Raw genomic sequence first — 19580 nt, 5'->3', positions numbered from 1 at the left:
GTGACAGCATGGACTGGTGGCACAGACTGGCACGGCATGGCTTGGTCCTGCATGGAATGGCCACTGTGGCTTCATGGGATGTGGTCCGGAATGGCCTGCATGGCATGGTTTGGTCTAGCAGAGGTACAATAGCGTGGGATGGCATGGGATAGCCCAGCTTGGTGCAGCATGGCCACAGCATGGAATGGGCATGGAATGGTCCATTCCCCATGGCCAGGATGGCATGGAGTAGCATGTTCCAGCACAATATGGCTCGGTCCTGCCTGGCATGGCCATGGCAGTGTGGTTTGGCAGTGTGGTCCGGCACGGTGCTGCATTGCCTCTCCATGGCATGGCCCAGCATGGCACAGGACTGCCCGTTCTCCCTCATTCCTCCTGGATCCCTGCATTCCCTGGCCCCATGCCTGGACTGGGGAAGGGGAAAGGGAGTTCTGGCAGAGCCCGTGGTGTCATGGGTCCCTCTGGATGGTGCCATGGGAGAAGTGGAGCAGCCAAGTCATCAGTAGGATACACCTTTATTTCGATGCCTTGTGGCCATACCGTGGCAAACCCCCACTCCCCACCCCACAAACCCTTGGTCCAGACTGGTTTGGTGGCCACGACTCCTCATCCATCCCACGCAGGGACACCGGCGCGGCGCGGGGCCGGCAGCCCCGACTTGGAGGCGGCTGGCGAGTCGCTGGTTGGCGCCTGGGTGAAGACGCGGTTGCGGGTGCCAAAGAGGGTCCCACGGCCCCGGGGGGCGTAGGGCCGGCGCTGGCAGAGGGGGGCCCTGAAGACCTCCTGGAAGCCGCGGCGGAAGTTCTCGTTGAAGTAGCCGTAGATGATGGGGTTGGCACTGCTGTTGAAGAAGGCCAGCCAGTGGGCGAACGGGTAGACGTAGACGGCGAGCAGGCGGAGCTGGCCCTCGCTCAGCCGCCCATAGTCCGTCAGCAGCATCAGCGTCCAGAGGGGCAGCCAGGAGATGGTGAAGAATAGGGCGACGATGATGAGCATGTTGATGACCTTGGCCTTCCTCCTGGAGATCCTCCTCCCCTCCGGCTCCTCCCCGCCGTGGGCGGGCGCCACCGACTTGAAGAGCTTGAAGGCGATGCGGGCGTACATGACGACGATGAGGGCGAGGGGAGCCGCGTAGATGTGGGAGAAGAGGACGGTGGTGTAGATCCTCCTCATCCCCGTCTCGGGCCAGGCCTCCCAGCAGGAGTAGAGGGGGTAGGAGTTGTTGTAGGTGTCCACCATGAAGTGGTGCTCCTCCCTGGTGACGGTCAGGGTGACGGCAGCGGGGCACATGATGAGCAGGGCCAGCACCCAGATGATGGCGATGGTCAGCAGCGCCTTCCTCAGCGTCAGCTTCTGCTGGAAGGGGTGGACGATGCAGCGAAACCTGCGGGAGGACAGCTGGGGGTGGCTTTGGGCACCTGGTGGGGACATCCCTGGGAAGGAGAGTGACCAGGACCGGGAGTGTGTGTTGGGTTGATGTGGCCAGAAATGTGTATTCCATCACCATCTGTTGAATCCTGGTGGGGCAGTGACCCTGATCTCCTGGCACATATCCTCTGCTAATGGGCCATCTTTAAACCAGCTGGGGCAATCATCTTTATCTTTCCCACAGCCCATCCTCCCTCCAGGAAGATATCATCTGCTGCTGGCCCATTCAGTCCCACTGCATGACTGATAAAATTCCATCATCCCACTGGGAGATGCTCCAGCCAGGGGAGCAGCCAAGACTTTCCTACCCAGATAAAAACTGAGATTTTGGACAGCAAGTTATCCATCTTTCCACTGGATTCCAGAGGAAAGCCAGACCTTTCCACATCATCCCTGCACCTTCAGAGGAAACTGCACCTTCTCCAGGAGCACTGCTCCAGCTGAACCACATCTGCCACTGCAGGAGGATGCAGCCACCATTGAATGGGACTGTGCCAACACCCTGACTGACTGACGGGTGTCAGCTTGGATTCTGACTCTGTCAGTGTTTTGGGATTGTTCTTTGTAATACTGCATTTATATTTTAATTTTCCTAATAAAGAATTGTTATTCCTAATTCCCATATCTTTGCCTGAGAGCCCTTAATTTCAAAATTAAAATAATAATTTGGGGGAAGGGGGTTTACATTCTCCATTTCAAAGAGAAGCTCCTGCCTTTATTGGCAGACACCTGTCCTTCAAACCAGGACAGAATGGAAGGTGAGGTGCCTGCTCTTTTCAAGTTCTGGTGACAGAGATAGGTTGATGTTTTCAGCCCAGTGTGGGGAAGGACAGCTTGCTGGAATGCCCCATGGACAGCTTTGTGGTCCTCCTAGAGAGCTGGGACAGGCTCTTGACATTCCCAGGAGATTTTCACTCACAGGGCACCTGGATCTGCTGGAGATTTCTTGGTCCCCACATCCCCTTGTCCCCAATCCAACGTACCTCTCCACAGCGATGGCGACCAGCGTGAACACGGAGGCGGAGACGGACATGCCCTGCACCAGGCCACTCATTTTGCACATGGTGTTGTCGAAGGGCCAGCCTGTGAGGGGACACCATGGAAGGTGTAGGTGCCTCTGGCTCACCCAGCTCCCTTTAAGTGTCCCCACCCACTGTTTTTGAAGGGGGATGCTAAGCCCTGATAATAGGGGTTTAATGTGGAAATAGCCTTTAGCAGTGTGGATCCTTGAAGAAGAACCCCAAAATTGGTAAAAAAGATGCACATTACACTTAGAAACTCAAGGAACATGGTGGCTGTCATTTTTCCTACCAACTTTGGGATCCTCAATCAGAAGGACTTTCATCTTGTTTCTTTGACCCCAATACCCAGGCAATAAAAAAATCACACCCCATAATCAATAAATACAAACCCTGCCCTATGGCCTGGCTGCTGCTGCCTTATCTTTGGAAAGGTCAACAGGCAGAGCTGAGCCAGCACGGGAGAAGGTGGATGCAGAAAAATAATAGGAATTTTTTTCAGCGTTGCTTGGTGAAGAATGGCTGAACTTCAAACAAATAAGCAAATGCAGCACAAATGGCCAAAACCCACTTTCTCTCCATTCCTCATGTCTCTCCCCTCCCCCTGCCCTGCTCACCTGTGATGAGGTTGTCCACCAGGGTGGTGGGCATGCAGAAGATGCCCACCAGCAGGTCGCTGATGGCCAGGTTGAGCAGGAACATGTTGGTGACCGTGCGCATCTGGCGGTTCTTCACCACGACAAAGCACACCAGGACATTGCCCACCACACACATGAGGAAGATGAAGGTGTAGGCCAGGATGAACATGAGGGCCACGGGGAAGGAGTGCTGGTAGTATGCCAGGAAGGTGTAGTTCTCCCTCAGGAGGTGGCTGGCACTGGAGTTGGGCCACCAGGTGCCATTGGAAGGGCCTGGGGAAGGGAAATGAAGGTGGGAGAGAATAAAGTAATTATTGCCTTCATTTCTTAATGCCTCCAGAGGCAGGTTTTCATATTTAATCCAGTGACCAGACTGGCTGGGACATGTCCTGCTGGACTCATCTTCGTGCCCCAACAAGTCTCCTCCTCTTTGGGTTACACAGCTCAAGGTTCTGCTGCACCTTGGCTGAATTATTATTTTACATCATTATTGTTCAATACCATTGATATCATTAGTATTTGATACAATTAATGCTTGATATCGTTATTACTTGTTGTCATTATAATTTGCATAATTCTTTTGGTGTGGAATTAGACATCCTGATCTCGTGGGCATTGTCTAGGGGATGATGCAAGGGAAGACAAATCCAAATCCCGACACTCCAACGCTCCAGCCTTAGGGGAGCTGTGTCCGTGTGCTCCCATTCACGGCTGGCCTGGGAGCATCCCTGCCCCCGGGCGGCTGCCGCTGCTTCTCCTTGTGCTTCCAAGGTTTACGATTCAACATTCCGCAAAATCTTAATCCCTCCGGCAAATAACCACGGGGAAGGGGCTGGGGAAGAGCACACCCTTCCTTCCCCTCACATTCCGATCGTTATCTGGGAGCTTCTGACGGAGGCGTTTGTCACTACGGGCTGAACGGGGGGCAGCTCCCACCCTCGGGCATCCCCAGCCGCACGCAGGCAGGGATGCGGGAGGATGCCGGGCGTGGGCAGGAGCTGCCTGCAGCGGTGACGGGACCGGCTCCGGGAGAACCCGAGCTGCAGTGGCGAGGCGAGGAAAGGCACGTTTTAGCTGTAGGGCTCAGCCTAAGCGCCTGCAGGTCAGCCCTGCGCTGAGACAGCTTTCCGAAGCCGCCGTGTGACGCGCGGCTGGAGCATCCCCCGTCCCTGTGCCCGTGCCGGGGCTCAGCTCGCCAGCCGAGATGCTCTTCCCAGCCACCGGGACCACCGGCTTCCTCCAGGTTCCGGCAGGCAGGAGGGCCCTATCCACCCTCTAATACCCTAGTCCTGGGAGCAGGACTTGGGCAACACATTTCAGAAAAGCGCTGGGGGGGTTGGGGGGGCGGGGGGCGGGTTGCAGGCGATACAGGAGAAGGAGCCTCTTGGAGAGGCAAGGAAGTAGCGGGATCCAGGGCCCGAGATTCTCCAGATAGTCGGTATCAGATGCTTGAACCAGCTTTGTGAGCAGGAGCAATAACAAAGACTGTAATGAGATCACCCAAAACCTGTGATATTAAGCCTAAAACTTTGCTGGACTTTATCTTTTGGGGCTGCAGTGCAGCATGAGCAGGAGGTCGGTATCCTGTGGAATTGGAGGTGGTTTTAAAAGCAAGGTGGAAGATGGGGAAAGGAAAATAAGGGACTGCTGAGCAGCCGGGTTGGTGCTGGATGGATGAATGAGAGGGTAGATGGATGAATGGGTGGTAGGGAGGGATGGATGGATGGATGGATGGATGGATGGATGGATGGATGGATGGATGCTGGCGTCCTCAGTTCAGCACTGACGTCTCGGACGTGGTGACAAGGGGATGGGGGGACCGGACTGGGATGCCATCTGCCTCCCTGGGATGCCACCGCAGGGAAAGCCTGGTCTGATGGAAAAGGGGCTGGGATGAGAGGTGGGCAGCTTTCTTGGGGGATAAAATAAATCAGGTATTGGCACTCACCTCCGCCTGCCCGAGCCGGCTCCGGGGGCTGCATCGCTGCCACGCACTGGCTACCACCGGAGGCGATCTGCTGCCCGGGGAGGGGACACAGGTCGCCCTCATCCCCTCCCCGCGTCCCTCCCGCCCGGTCCCGAGCCCCGGTGCGGCCGCCGCGGTGCCGCCGAGCCGGTTGCGGCTGCTCGCCGGCTGCAGCGGAGGAGGGGAGGGGGGAAAGAGCCTCCAATCGCCATGGATACCGGGGGACCCGCTCGCAGCCCCCCGCCGGTGAGGCAGCGCGGGGGCGGGCAGCCCACGCGGGACCGGGAGAGGGAGGGAGCGGCTTCGCTCCCGAGGGAAGGTCGGGTCTGTGTCCCCTCGCTGCCGCCGAGGTCCCCGCACTGATGCTGGCAGCTGGTGGCCGGTGTCCCCAGCAGCGCTCCCGTCTTCATCCCGGGAGGAAAATAAGCCAAGAACCTCAAGACGAGTGGGGAAATCCCCAGCCCACCAACCCGCACACGGGGGAAAGCAGCACGATGTTCAGGGATGCTGGTCCTGGCTCCAGGCTGCTCCGCTCAGCCCCAGCTCCTCCAACATCTCTCACCATAGTATTTTACCAAAGTTTGGCAAGTCTGGAAGTCAAATATTTACAGGATTTACCATTCCTGGCTGTCCCCAGCCCGCACGCACCTTTGGGAACTGTTTGTCCCCTAAATACCCAAAGGAACAAACAAGGGAGATGTTTAAATAAAGCGTTTTGAGATAACACCTGGGGTTTCTCCCAGGAGTTTTTTTTTTTTTAGCTGCTAAGGGACATGGGTGTGCTTGGCACCGAGAATCCAACTCTCTCTAGGACATTTCTCCCTGGGAAGGGAATCAGCACAACTTGAGGACACGAGAGGTGGGCACACACTTCTGGGGACACCACGGGGTGAGCAGCGTGTGGGGACCCACTGGCATTGGGTCACTTCGGTTTCCACGGTGGAAAAACAGAAGGGAAGAAAAAAATCCCTTGGAAAACAAGGATTTTTCCAGAGAAATGCTGCTTGGGTCTGGGAGGATCCAGCTGGAGGCTGCAGTGAGCAGCTGTGAGAAGGGGCTTCTTTCAGGACAAGACTGGTACTTTGAATTTAATCAGATACAAACCCCCCGAGGTAACAGGAAAGCTTTTAATCAGGCACTTGGCACACCACCACGCCAGCAATTCCAGGGATGTCCCCCACCATCCCCATCACCGCCAGGTGGGAGGATGAACATCCAGATCCCCCCCAGCTTTACCCAAACCTCCCACCACACGTGTTGCAGCTCCTCTGCATCCCCAAAAACTCGTAAGCGGGAGATTGCCTGGCTCGGGATTTGGCAGAGCCATCCCTCCACGGGGGAGCTCTGCTGCTTGGCTTTTAATTTAGGAAAAACGAGGCACTGGCTCGGCTTTGGGGCAGAAACCGGGGCGTGGCAGGGACTGACCGGAGCCAAACCACTCTGCGGGCAGCCACCCCTCGGGATCCTGTCAGGCTTTAGGGAGAGGCTCCTCCGGAGACAGCAGCAGCTCGAAGGGGACGAGGGGCCGGACCAGCAGCCGCACCTCGGGCCCGACGGGGTTTGCCCGCAGGTTGAGGCTCCGCAGCAATGCCATGGAGGCCAATTTATCCGTGGGCACCTCTGGAAAGAGAGCACAGGAGGTGAGGATCCATGCTGGAGGGGCAGAAGGGATGAAAGCTCCTCTTGATGGACCTGTGTGCAGGCTTTGATCCAAACAGAAACACAGAGAAATATTAATTTATCCACTCGGGCAAACGGGTGTCGATCGGACTCGGTGGGCTCAGAGGTCTTTTCCAACCTAAATGATCCTGTGATTCTACAGGATGTGTCAGCGAGGTGCAAACACCAAGATACCCAAGGTGGGCACTGCCCTCCAGCTCTCCCAGGGCTAATAACACCCTGCAGGGACACTAAATTAATGTGCAAAGACTTATTCCCTGATTTTATCCCTGGTGTTGCAATGGCCAGGAGTTCTCTCCAAGCTAACAGGAGGGCACATGCTCTTTGCCCTCGTTGGACAGGCTGCAGAATGGCTCTCAGCCACCCTTCTGTTTTGCAATTTCCACGAATTTGGGTGTTGTCCTTTAGAAAACATTGCGTTCACAAACTCTGCTTTAAAAAAAGGTGCAGCTCAGCTGGAGGGTCCCAATGTGAATCCACTGAGAGCACAAGAATGAAACTGATTTGAAAACCTAACCATTAAGCTCATTGAAAGGTGATCGATTTTGCAACAATTCACAATATTTTTGGGCTTGCAAAGGCCAACTGTCTGATCTACCTAAATCAATCTCTTTTTGATTTGGCCACCAAAATGACAAGAGCCTTTTATATCCCAGCTCCTGGAGCAGAATTGTGGTGTTGTAATTATATGTGGTAGATGATTATGTGACTTTTAAACCATGAAACTTGTTTTATGTTGGAAAAAGACTCGAACACTTTGATGCCTTTTTTTCCCCCCCTCTTTCTGCTCCAGAAAACTGTGTTATTTTCCATATACAAATTCCCTAGGAGAGCATATCTCGTCAGGCAGAGCTTCACATGAATTTTTTTAATAACTCTTCTTCATGGTGGATTTGTTCACTGCCATTCCCCCATATAATTTTGCTTGCTCTTTATTCCCCTGAAGCACAAAAGTAATATTTTTTTTCATAGATCATCCTATTTAATCGTTGTCTAAGGCAGTGGAGAATGAGAGGTTTGATCATCCTCTTACACAGAATGATAAAGTTTAAAGTGCTTTCACCCATTTTGCTTAAAATTAGGGAGTTTAGTGAAGTATTTTGGGGACCAAGACCTTCCCAGGCTGGGAGCAGCTCAGCACCTTAATTCCAGGTAAGGAGCAGTGAGTCACCCCTGGCATGAAGGGACAGGCAGGGCACACAGTGCAGCCTGAATTATTCACTCTGGCTTCACCAGTTTAGCAAAAATCAGGGAGGGAAAAGGCTTTGACCTGATTAAAGCAGATTGTGACACCATCCTGGAATGATTTGGGTTGGAAGGGACCTCAAAGCCCATCCAGTGCCACCCCCTGGGTGGAGGCAGGGACACCTTCCACTATCCCAGGTTGCTGTAAACTCCATCCAGCCCAGCCTTGGACACTCCCAGGAATCCACAATGTCTGTGTCAGTGTCTCATCACCCTCACAGGGAAGAATTTCTTCCCAATATCCCATCTAACCCTACTCTGAGTTTGAAGCCATCCCCTTTGTCCCATCTCAGGGGGACAAAACTAACCCCAGTTCCCCCAGCAGAGACCTCCCCAGCCTTGGCAGCAGTCTCAACATCATCCCTATTAAACCATTAATCAAGGAATAAGAGAAAGGGAAGCTGAAGCTCCAGGCATCAAAACATCCCCATGGATTTGGGAGCTTAAAAAGCTGGTTTGCCATAACTCTAATTATCAGGGAAAGAGTTAAAAGCACTGACAGTAATATATACATAATTACAGTCCAGGGTTAAGAGCTTGTTTAGATGAAAAGGGTGGCTTGTGGCACTAAATGTCTCCTTTCACAGAGCCCACAGGCTCCAGGCAGGCATTAATTAATCTCCTTTCACTCCTGCTTCCCTTTGGAAAACATCACCTACTCCTCCAGCTCAGTATGTCAGAGCTGCTCCAGCAGGAGCTTTTCAATCGGGTTTGCAGCCCTGGGATGGCAGAGGAGGACAGGCACTGGCACAGCACCACAAACCAGGGGATCTGCAACCTTATGAACACAAGCTCACATGCAGGAGAGCCTGGAAACTATTTGGGAAGGGCTGGTAGGAGCAATGTGGTTGTCCAGGTTTTTTTTCCTTGGGAAAAATGGGCTGAAACCCCCTGGCTCTTCCACCTCTACCTCTTCCCTTTGCAGAAAATGTGTAAAATAAGCTCACATCACCTATTTCTGCATCCACACAGCATCATGTGCACCACTCAGACATATCCCTACAACATTTTGGCTTGAAATTGTTAAATTTTACTCTGCTTTTATTTTTTCCACATCTAAAGGACACCTCCCAGCTGAGGGAAGCCTGGTGGGAGGTGACCCAGCCTGGCAGCCCTGTTCTCCTCCCAACCCAGGATCAATCCAGCTGGATGCAGCCTTTCCTCCCTGCATTTTAGCATCCAAAATCTGCATTCCCTTCTTCCAGCACCCTGCTTGCCCAAAACAAGTGGGGAAAATGCTGTTTGGAGGTCGGATTGAAATCAGCCAATTAAACTCAAAAAGTGATGGAGGGAACTAAAAGTGAGACAGCTCTCTCTGGGAGGAGGGAGAGAAAAAGAGGGTGAGGAAAAGCTGAGCCTTCCTCTGGCTCCTGTGGAAGCAGTTTTTAATTCCAGTGTTTCTACAGGCACAGCTGGGGAGCTGCTGGTGTGAGGCTGTTAATAAACCTCGTGTTTGCAGGCAGCAGCTTTCCCAGCAGCAGCTGGAGCAACCCCAGATAAGACAGCAAAATTGAGTGGACTCCCATATCCACCTCCCTGGGGCTTGTGGGATGCTCCAGCCTGGGCCCTTTGAAAGCTGCATCCTAAATAAATCCCTTTTTATCTGTGTACAGCAGCTGCCCCTTTTTTCCCAGCTTTTGGAGACTCCAAAGCTTTCAGCTTTTGCACATGAAATATTTTACTGCTGCTGCAGGGCTGAGGGATGAGCATCTCTTACCATTCCTATAATTTAATATTTAGGGGATTCTTTAGTGTTAAACAGCTCCTGTTTGCTCTGGGGAATGTTCAGGTGGGCTTATGCCTTTGCTTAGCCTGGCAGCAAACAAACCAGCCCAGCACTCCTGGGGCTGGGTTCTGCAAGCAGCTCAGGATATTTAATGAAATCCGGGGATTTTGGGTCACCCCAGCTGGAGCTGCCTTTAAGAGCTACATCCCAACATTGCAGGTTGAAAGGGGCTTGGCTCCTACTATGCTTATGTCTTGGGTTGATGTGACAGAAATGTGAATTCTGTCACCATCTGTCAGAGTGGGTGGGGCAGTGACCCTGATCTCCTGGCACATATTATCTGCTAATGGGCCATCTTTAAACCAGCTGGGCAATCATCTTTATCTTTCCCACAGCCCATCCTCCCTCCAGGAAGATATCATCTGCTGCTGGCCCATTCAGTCCCACTGTGTGACTGATAAAATTCCATCATCCCACTGGGAGATGCTCCAGCCAGGGGAGCAGCCAAGCCTTTCCTACCCAGATAAAAACTGAGATTTTGGACAGCAAGTTATCCATCTTTCCACTGGATTCCAGAGGAAAGCCAGACCTTTCCACATCATCCCTGCACCTTCAGAGGAAACTGCACCTTCTCCAGGAGCACTGCTCCAGCTGAACCACATCTGCCACTGCAGGAGGATGCAGCCACCATTGAATGGGACTGTGCCAACACCCTGACTGACTGACGGGTGCCAGCTTGGATTCTGACTCTGGCAGTGTTCTGAGATTGTTCTTTGTAATACTGTATTTCTAATTTAATTTTCCTAGTAAAAGTAAAACTGTTATTCCTAATTCCCATATCTTTGCCTGAGAGCTCCTTAATTTCAAAATTATAATAATTTGGAGGGAGGTGGTTTACATTCTCCATTTCAAAGAGAAGCTTCTGCCTTTATTGGCAGACACCTGTCCTTCAAACCAGGACAGCCTGCAGCAACTTTTCCCTGGGAGAAAACATCAGGAAAGACAAGTGGCTAAGCAGGCTGTGATCATTTAAATCACCTTTTGTTCCAGATCTCACCTGCGATCTCGTTCTCTTCCAGGTCGATGGTCTCCAGGGCGGGGACCGTGGCCAGGGGCTCCGGGAAACGCCGGAACCTGTTTCGGGAGAGGTCGATGGCCCGGAGGTGCAGCAGGGAGGTGATTTCCTCGGGCAGCCGGTGCAGGTAATTGCCTGCCAGGTTAAGCTCTGGGAAGAGAGAAGGGAGGTGCTGGGATGCAGGGAAAAAGATGGGAAAATAACCAGTGCAGCCTCTGTCCCCCTGTGGGCTGCCAGGTCCATCAGTGGGATTCCAGCTCCAAAATTCAGGCTTTTCTTTGGCTATTGCCATTGCAGATTTGCCTGCTGGGAATACTACATTTAGGAGAGGTGTTTTTGTTGGTTTCCTCAGGCTTTTGCAAGCAGGGTCTGTGAAAAATAAGGAATATTTCCTCCTGTGGTCAGTGCAATTACCACCCCAATGGACATTTTTCATGGCTAGCTCTCTATATTCATGTGCCTGAATTCCTTCTGAGGAATAAAGAGAATGGTGGAAGAAAAGCCTTTGGATGTGGGGAAAAAAAAAAAAAATCTGTTTTTCACAGTTTACCCATCTGTGATGCTTCCCCACCCCAGAAATGAGCTCCTGTGGGGCCAGGAGCAGCACTCCTGGGGACAGAACCCAAACCCTGCTGTCCCAGCACCCTTCTCCAGTGACACAGGGCTTTCTGCACTATAAATACCCACACAAGCTGCCCTGCCCCTGCTAATACCTGGTATTTATAGGTCCTGCCTCATTCAGCCTGTCCCCAGGCTGTCTCAGGCTGTTCCTGCTGAGACCCAGCACAGTTCATGGCAGGAGTGACTGGCTCGCTGGTGGAGCAAAGCCCTTGCTGGGAAACATTTTTTTCCCCTTCAGGGCTTGTTGTGCTGTCGAGAAAATGGAAATTGATTTCCTTTGCTCGACGTGTTTCCTTTCCCCAGCCCAGGGGAAGGGAAGCCTCCCCAGGCACCCACCACAGAGGCATTTGTGTGGTACATTGCAGGAACAAAATTGATTTTAGAGCATCCCCAGCGCCGTCCCCAGTGTTCAATACCGTGGCACTGGATGCTCTGGATGCTTGCATGGCTATTTTTTAGCAGTTTAGCCTCTGGCTGCTGTCTCGGACTCTGCAGGGTGGTGTCCCCGTGGTGCTGATGATGGCTCCCATCTCCTGCAGTGATTAACTGGCTCACTAATTAGTCAGCACAGCCTGGATTGCCCCGTCTCTGCCATGCCCCGCTGTTATCCCCAAGCTGCCTTCCCTGTCCTCCTCCATCCTCAGCCCCATCCTTGGAAGGAGCTGGCGGGTGATGAGTGACCCTGGCACCAGTTTGGAAGGGTGGGTGAGACCAGAACCAGTGCCCTCGTCCTTCAGGGGCAGAAGGCATGAGGCAAAAAGGATTTTTTGGGGTCTGAATAATGTTTGCAATGAGGTGTGAGCTCAGGGAAGACTCTTGGGTGCTCTGCCCCCTCTGCAGCCACCTGGGGGCTCCTGGAGTGCCCCAGAGGATTGGAAGTGGCAGTGCCTTACCTGTCAGCTGGCTGAAGGTGGTGACAAATCGGCTGGTGATGGACTTGAGCTCGTTGTTGGCCAGGGAGATGCGGCGGATCCCCTCGGAGACGCTCCTCATGGCTTTGTAGATTCCAACGGGGAAGGTCATCAGTTTGCAGTTGGCCAGATCTGCGCCCAGAGAGACCCAGGGAGGGCTCTAAAAACTCCAGTCATCCCTCTCCCCCGCGTCCCTAATTCCCTGGGGATGCTTTTTCCAGCGCTGATGGGGACGGAGCAGGCATTTCCCTGGGCTGGGTTTCTCACTATCATGGGCTGGTGTCCCATGGCAGGCGGTGGGGAGGGGGAAAAACATTTGGTTCTGCTTCCCACCTCGTGGCCTTTTTGTTTTGTCCCGAGTGGTTTGTGTTTCCCCTCCCAGGAGACACCAGGGATGGAAACTCTGCATCCCAGCCCGGGATGGGCTCTGCTTCCTGCCCCCTCCCCAAAGGCAAGTTCCATCCTCCCACGTTTCTCTCAGGAGGATGTGGAGAGCCTGAGCGATGCTCCATACACTGATTTATATCCCAGGGCTGGGAATAAAAACGAGTGGCTTTCATCTCTCTCCTTTGATGAGCTGCACCCCGCTCTTGGGTATCATCTGGGAATGGGGAAATCGCAGGGAAGCACACATCTGACAAGGCAACGTGGGGAAAAACCCGCAAGGGGGGACACATCCCGCGGGATTATGCTCTGACTTTGCGGGGTTGAGAGCCCTTTGGAGGAGCCGCGGGGAGGGAACGCCGACAGCTTTTTTTAGCCTGTGGCAGTGAGAAATAGAGCCCTGCTGCCGGATACCCGATCCTAGGGGAGCCGGGACGGAGCGCCGGGCTTACCCAGGGAATCCGTTTTGTTCTCCACCGTGTCGTTCACCTTCCTGGCCACCCGGGCCACCGCCTCGCCCATCCTCTTGTGCAGGCGGGCGGCGGGACCCGCCGGGAATGCGCTCCGGACCGGCGGATCCAGGGCTGGAGGCAGAAACAGCCACTCGGGCCTCTGGGAGAGGGAGGGATGCTAAAAATAACCGAGAGGATCGGTGTTCCCAGGGGAGGGAGGGAGGCTGTGCTGGGGCTGGCGTGTCCCTCAGGGGTGAGAGTCCCAGCTTTCCAGGATGCTGCTTTTGGGGTATGTAGATGCATCCTTTTCCCTGGATTGGGATATGGGGATGTATCCCCTTTCTTGGCATGGGAAATGGAGATGCATCCCTCTGGCTGGTCTGAGATATTTGGATGCATCCCACTTGGTGGAATTGAATATGCCACTTTCCTGGTTTGGGATATGGGGATGAATCCTATTCATCCTGGTTTGGGATACAGGCATGGGTCTCTTTTCCTTGTGTGGGATATGGGTGTGCATGCCCTTTCCTGGTTTGGCAAAAGGGGATGCAACCCGTTTCCTTATTTGGGATATAGGGATCCATGCTCCTTTCCTGGCTTGGCATATGGAGATGAATGCTATTCCCTGCTGTGGGATACAGGGAAACAACTCCTTTCCTGGTGAGAGGAATAATGGATTTGTCTTTACAAACAAGCTGTGGGTCTGCTGAAAAGACCAGCACTGAGAGAGAAAAGAAACAATGGGAAGGATTCCACTGATTGATGAATGGAAAAGATGTTTGCCTTTACAAACAAAGTGTAGGTTTGCTGAAAAATGAAAGAAGCAATTGGGGAAAAAACATGAATTCCATAAGAATTAAAAATTAAAAGGGAGGGTTGTACATTAGAGGGGAATCTCAGGTATCAGGTGTTCTGGGAAGTCTGTGCCTCTCAAGTGCCTCTGCCAATGGGGAGAGAGGGAAATGCGGCAGGGAAATTGGGATAAAACGGAGGCTGAGTCCTCCAAAAATTTGAGAGACCCCAGGGGAATGCCCCACGGCCTCTCCCTTTATTCGAATAAAGCGAAAAGGACTCCTCTGTCTCCTTTTTGCACATAAACCTCCGGTGTTAGTGGATTAATTGTCCTGACACTGGTTTGGCGTATGTGGCTGCATTCCTTTCCCCTGCGACTTTTTTCATTAAAAAAAAAACAAAAAAAAAACAAAAAAAAAAAAAAAAAAAAAACAAAACGAAAAAGCCAAACTTCCCACGCCGGGAGTCGAACCCGGGCCGCCTGGGTGAAAACCAGGAATCCTCACCGCTAGACCACGTGGGAGGCGCGGGCACAGCGGCGCGGCGGCGCGCCTGCCCCCTGGCGGCGGCGGGGCGGGGGCGGCACCGGGGGCGGGACCGGCACCGGGGGCGGGACCGGGACCGGGGCGGGGCGGGGCCGCTCCGCCCGCGCCGCTCGGCGGGGACAAAGCGCGGCGCCGAGCGGGGGCCATGTCGTCCGCAGGCGGCCGCCAGCCCAGCCAGAGCCGGGCCATCCCCACCCGCACCGTCACCCTCAGCGACGCCGCGCAGCTCCCCGCCGACTACTGCACCACCCCCGGCGGGACGCTCTTCTCCACCACGCCGGGAGGTAAAAGCGCCGCGCCCGCCGGGGCCTCCCGGGAGCGCGCCCGGGCCAGCCCGAGCGCCGCGTGTCGCGGGCGGACCTATCCCCCTGTATCCCTCTGTATCCCCCTGTATCCCTCTGTATCCCCCTGTATCCCCCTGTATCCCTCTGTATCCCCTCTCTGTGTGGTCGATATGCAGCGCCTGCCGCCCGTTCTCCTCGGCGCACACGCGTGCAGATGGGTTTGTTATTTTTCCGGGAGCGGGACGGCAGCTGGATCCCGGGACGGGCGGGCAGGAAGCTCCCGGTAGGGGCTCGGTGTTTTCGGTCCTGCCCCGCCCCGGGGGTCGTGACACGCGTGGTCCCCGTGCGGGGGAGAGGGACACGTGGTGTTTGGGGGTGCCGCTTCCATCGGCATCCCCGGGACGCGTTCCCGCCCCTGCCACGAGTTTGCCGGGACAGCGGGACGCAGCTGCCGCCGGGGTGTTTGGCCAGCGCCGAATTATCGCCTGGCGTGGCCAGATAAGAGCGGGCAGAGCGGCGGCGCGCACCCCCCGGCCCTCCCCGCCGATCTTTGGCGGAGAACCTTGGCCCGTCCCGCTGGGAAACTCCTTGGGCAAACACGCGCTGCCGAGCCGGATTCCCCCACTCTCCTCCCGTTCTTCCCCCCGCCAGGCACCCGGATCATCTACGACCGCAAGTTCCTGCTGGACCGCCGCAACTCCCCCATGGCCAAGACCCCGCCTTGTCACCTCCCCAATATTCCCGGCGTCACCAGCCCCGGCGAGCCCGGCGAGGAGCCCAAAGCGGACGCCAACAGCTTGAACCACCAGGAGAACAAGCCATCCATGGGTAAAGCACCCCCGCGGCGGGACGGGAGGGGTTCGGGGTGGAGGATGGCGCCCCTAACGCTGCTCTCCTTGCCTCCTGCCAGGGGACGATGCTCAGTTCGAGATGGATATCTGAGCGGGAACCACGGAGAGGCAGCGACTCCCCAGCCCTGTGCACCCCCCGTTCGGCTCAGCAGGATCCGTCCCGGCGAGGTGGAGGTGGCAGAGGTCCCCACCAGCGTCCCCTCCCCGCCCTTCTCCTCCCCCTCTTTTTTGGGGGGAGTGCAGCTCTGTCTTCTCCCCCTTTGCCGGTGACTGGTCCCAGCGTGTGCCAGACGGAGCATCCCTTCTGGATCTGGCCCTGTTCCTCCTCTTCCGCCTGCCAGCAGCCTGATCTCCACCAGGCTTCTTTTTAAAACATCCCTTTGCCTCCTCTGCTGCCTCGTGCCCCCCTCAAATTTCCCCTCTTGTTACCCAAACCTCCCATTGCCAGCAGCTTCGGGTTCTGGAGCTGTGTCGTCCCCTTTGCCCCCTTCTCCCGGAAAATTTGGGCAGGAGGAGAGGGAAACATCACTGCTAAAATCATGCACCTGCTTGCACCCTGGGGAGGGTATTTTTCGAGTTTTCCCTGGGATGTGCTGGCATTCAGCAAAGGACAACACTGGGAGCCTGTTCCCTTCGGCGCTCCAGGGGTCCGATGTAGTCCCTGGTGGAATCAGCCAGCGTGTCCACATCTCTCCAACCCGGATTTCTTCCATCTTGGCCCTCCAGCCAGGGGCTGTGTCCCCCACCCGCCAGCCAGGACTCACAGCAATGTAGCCATATATTATAAAATCTCCTTGCTTTTATTTTTGGTACTAAAAAGGGGCACTTTACCCCCGACGACTTTTTCTGGGCTGGGGCTGAGCGCCTCTGGGAAAATGCTTTGTAGCGCTCAGGTTTTGGGTTTTTTTATCCCCCAGCCCTTTAAAATGTGAATCCTACAGGGGGAAGATCCCTCTGGCACCGTTGGATGTCTCAGGAATCACTGGGTGTCCCTGGGGGGCTCGCCAGACACCGCAGGGATGGGGTGCTGCCATCCATGCCATCCTCTGCTCAGTTTCCAGGATGGGATTTCTCCCAGCCGGATCACGCTGTCGTGGATAAAGCATTTCCACGTTAACCTCCCCCTCTGCCAGCCTGGCATGGCGTGGCCATCTTGAACCTCCCCTGGAGATGGGATTTATTTTTCCCCCTCTCTCTGTGTGACTCTTGCCCTGATGAGCAGTGCAGGGTGAGGCTGCGCCCCCCCAGTCCCACCAGCCCTCCCAGCTGGGATTTTTTTTTACTGCCTGTTGGGAGCCATCACCAGCTCCACAACCTTCTCAAGTGCCATTTTACCAGCCCCCCACCTGAGTGCCTGCTCCACCCACTGGGGAGGGGGACATCCCACAGGCTTTGTGCACTTTCCATCCCGTAATTTATTTCTCTTAGGTGTGTGTTTGGCACGGGGCGGCGCTGGTGGCGAGCTCCCATCTTCCAGCTGCTTTTCTCACGAGGAGGCGGGGGCTGCCCCCTCGTTTTTGGGGGGTGGGGGGGAGGAAGAAGCAAAAGCACAACCCCAGGGAGTGGGGTTGTCTTTCCCATCCTTTCCCTGGCGTGGGAGGTGAGGTGAACGCGGCAGCCGTGGGCGCACGAGTGAGTGAGTGCGAGTGGCAATATGTATATGGGTGGGTGGTGATGAGACACACACAAATATATATATTATATATAGATAAATATATTTTCCTTGAAGCTAAGATCCTAGGAGGTCGGTTAGGCCCTCGGATCGAGGGAGGGGCAGGGGGCGAGGAAATCCTTGGCAGAGCGGGCACGGCCACCGTGGATGTGGGGACCTGGTGCCCTCAGCACAGCTGCTGGTTTGGGGAAACCTGCTCTGCTAGCCAAAAGTAATCACACCATATCCAAGGACAACGTGAGTTAATGGACAGGAGCCGGAGGGAAACCTTTTATGTTGTTGTTGATTTTTTTTTTTTTTTCCCTCAGAATGTCCCCTTTCCCAGCCTCCTTGTGTCTTTGTTCCCCATCCCAGCAATTTTCTTCCGGTTCTCTTGTAATGGGGCTTGGGGCTGAGCAGGGAGGGAGTGCCTGGCCTCACCAGGGCATTCCTCTGCTAGTCAGGGGATCCATTCGGGATTTTTGTTGTTTTTTTACCGTCTCTTCAAGCAGGTGTTTGGGAGGAGAAAAGCTCTCGCCAGTGGTTGCTGTTACAGTGCGATCAATAAAGATTTTGGTTCTTCTAAACCGAGGTGATTTGGACTGTGATTCAGGGGGCGGGGAGGATTTTCCCTTCCCCTTGGAGCAAACTCCCCTCATGGGAATCGTGCCCAGAGGGCAAGGGAGGGTCAAACCCTGAACCAGCAGCTGAGGGTTAAATTGCAAAATGTCAGACACTGATTTTCCCGTTGGACTGATCATTTGTCCTGTCTCTAGTGGCTGCCTCATCCCTGGAAGTCCTCAAGGCCAGGCTGGATGGGACTTGGAGCAGCCTGGTCTAGTGGAAGGTGTCCACCAACCTTGGCCTGGAATCCTTCAGTGACAGGACACCATTAATATATGTTAATATATTACATTGTGCTACATTTTTAATTTTTTTTAAACCAGCTCAGTTTCTTTTATACCACTCACTGAAATTGGGGAGGAGTCTGAGCTGCAAAAGCCTTTTCCCCACCCTGGGGTGCTGAGGGCTGGGCAGCAAGGGGATGTCTGTCCCCTCCCTCTGGCTACAGAGAATGCTCCCAAATTTTTGTGGGTGCCACACAAACCACCAGAATCCCTTAGGGACGCATCCCTTGAGGACACCTCAGCTGTGTGTGTGAAATACCACAGCGGCACATCACATTCCCAAAGCATTCAGAGTCCATGGGTGAAACTCAGAGGGTGTTTCTGAGGGCTTGGGGGGGCCTCTGGGAGCACCCTGGCTTGGCTGCACTCGGAGTGGTCCTGCCATGACCTCCCGTGGATTCTGCTCACATTGCAGCAGTTTGATTCTGCAGCGTCAGGGAAATCCGGAGAGGAACACCACGAGGAAAATTGCTGACGGGGCATTTGGGAGCTTCTTTTCCCTGGATCTGGTTTTGCCCCTGCAATGCCATGACAACTGGTTCCTTCCCAAATTTTGGGGTGTTTTTTGTGTGTTAATCCCAGCTACTAAAGCCCCTGCACTCTGTATATCCCTGGGTTTTGGTGTGCTCTTCCCTAAGGAGCTTCTTGGGGCATTAAAATCGATTTTAAAAGTCACAAACTTTCAATCTGGGACTGTAAATGCGGCAGAGCAGCTGAGGGCAGGGTTTTTTGGCTGAGCTGGATGCTGGGAGCCTGGCTAGGATCTCAGATCCCAATGAACAGACTTTCCAGCCCTTCTTTCCAGCTGTTACCATTTTCGGACTAGCTCTGGGCTGCGTTTACATTCCTGGCCCTCCTTCCCAGTGCCAGTGAACGTGTTAATGCCGTTTTTCTCCTTTTCCTTCACCCTGCTGGTGTTCTATGAACACTGGTTTGGAGCAGCAGGGCAGCTCTGGATGGTGCTGGGTGTGGGCAAGGCTGTAATGCTGGGGTGGCTCAGGGGGAGGTGGGGTTGGGGTCCTGCCTGGGGGGCTCTGAGAGCCGCTGCTTTAACCCAGATGGAATGTGGGAAGGCAGGTGGGAGCTGAGAGGATTGGGGTTTCGCAGAATCTTTGCCATGAGGCGATGAGGGAAGCCTGATGGATCTCCAGGCAGGAGATGAGCAGAGCTGGGTGCTGGACCTGCTGGTACTGGTGGAGCCATGGCAAGAGCCCACCACGGTGCCTGCAGGGTGCTGGGAAGCAGCTGGGTGGGCAGCAGCCTTACTTCCAGGAGCCTGAGTGGCCTGAGGGAGGAAGGATGGCTCTGAGACCTGGACTCTGGAGCTGCCCTGATGTTTCCTATGGAGACAGGCTGAGTATCCATGTGGAGAAGGCTCCAGCGAGACCTCAGAGTCCCTTTCAG

The 19580-nt window shown here is 54.6% G+C and overlaps 3 protein-coding genes and 1 non-coding gene across 4 annotated transcripts; 1 reads left to right on the top strand and 3 right to left on the bottom strand.

The window, feature by feature from the left end:
* Positions 1-499: 499 nt before the first annotated feature.
* Positions 500-5654, bottom strand: NPFFR1 (neuropeptide FF receptor 1). The gene is made up of 4 exons (XM_056495590.1): positions 5034-5654; positions 3065-3358; positions 2412-2511; positions 500-1384 (listed from the first exon to the last, which is right to left on the bottom strand). The coding sequence occupies exons 1-4, from the start codon at positions 5065-5067 to the stop codon at positions 607-609; spliced, it is 1206 nt and encodes a 401-aa protein (XP_056351565.1). The 5' UTR covers positions 5068-5654; the 3' UTR covers positions 500-606.
* A 512-nt stretch (positions 5655-6166) lies between these two features.
* Positions 6167-13316, bottom strand: LRRC20 (leucine rich repeat containing 20). The gene is made up of 4 exons (XM_056495589.1): positions 13146-13316; positions 12292-12441; positions 10760-10927; positions 6167-6671 (listed from the first exon to the last, which is right to left on the bottom strand). The coding sequence occupies exons 1-4, from the start codon at positions 13213-13215 to the stop codon at positions 6520-6522; spliced, it is 540 nt and encodes a 179-aa protein (XP_056351564.1). The 5' UTR covers positions 13216-13316; the 3' UTR covers positions 6167-6519.
* Positions 13317-14388: 1072 nt separating this feature from the next.
* TRNAE-UUC (transfer RNA glutamic acid (anticodon UUC)) lies at positions 14389-14460 on the bottom strand. The gene has a single exon. It is a non-coding gene; the product is annotated as a tRNA-Glu (tRNA).
* A 108-nt stretch (positions 14461-14568) lies between these two features.
* On the top strand, positions 14569-16420 carry EIF4EBP2 (eukaryotic translation initiation factor 4E binding protein 2). Its single transcript, XM_056495588.1, has 3 exons — positions 14569-14766; positions 15418-15594; positions 15677-16420. Exons 1-3 carry the CDS (start codon positions 14628-14630, stop codon positions 15706-15708), a joined length of 348 nt encoding a protein of 115 aa, XP_056351563.1. The 5' UTR covers positions 14569-14627; the 3' UTR covers positions 15709-16420.
* Positions 16421-19580: the final 3160 nt, after the last annotated feature.

This window comes from Oenanthe melanoleuca, chromosome 6, assembly GCF_029582105.1.
Source record: "Oenanthe melanoleuca isolate GR-GAL-2019-014 chromosome 6, OMel1.0, whole genome shotgun sequence".
In the NCBI taxonomy this organism is placed as follows: Eukaryota; Metazoa; Chordata; class Aves; order Passeriformes; family Muscicapidae; genus Oenanthe; species Oenanthe melanoleuca.
This window is presented reverse-complemented; position numbering and strand designations above follow the sequence as displayed.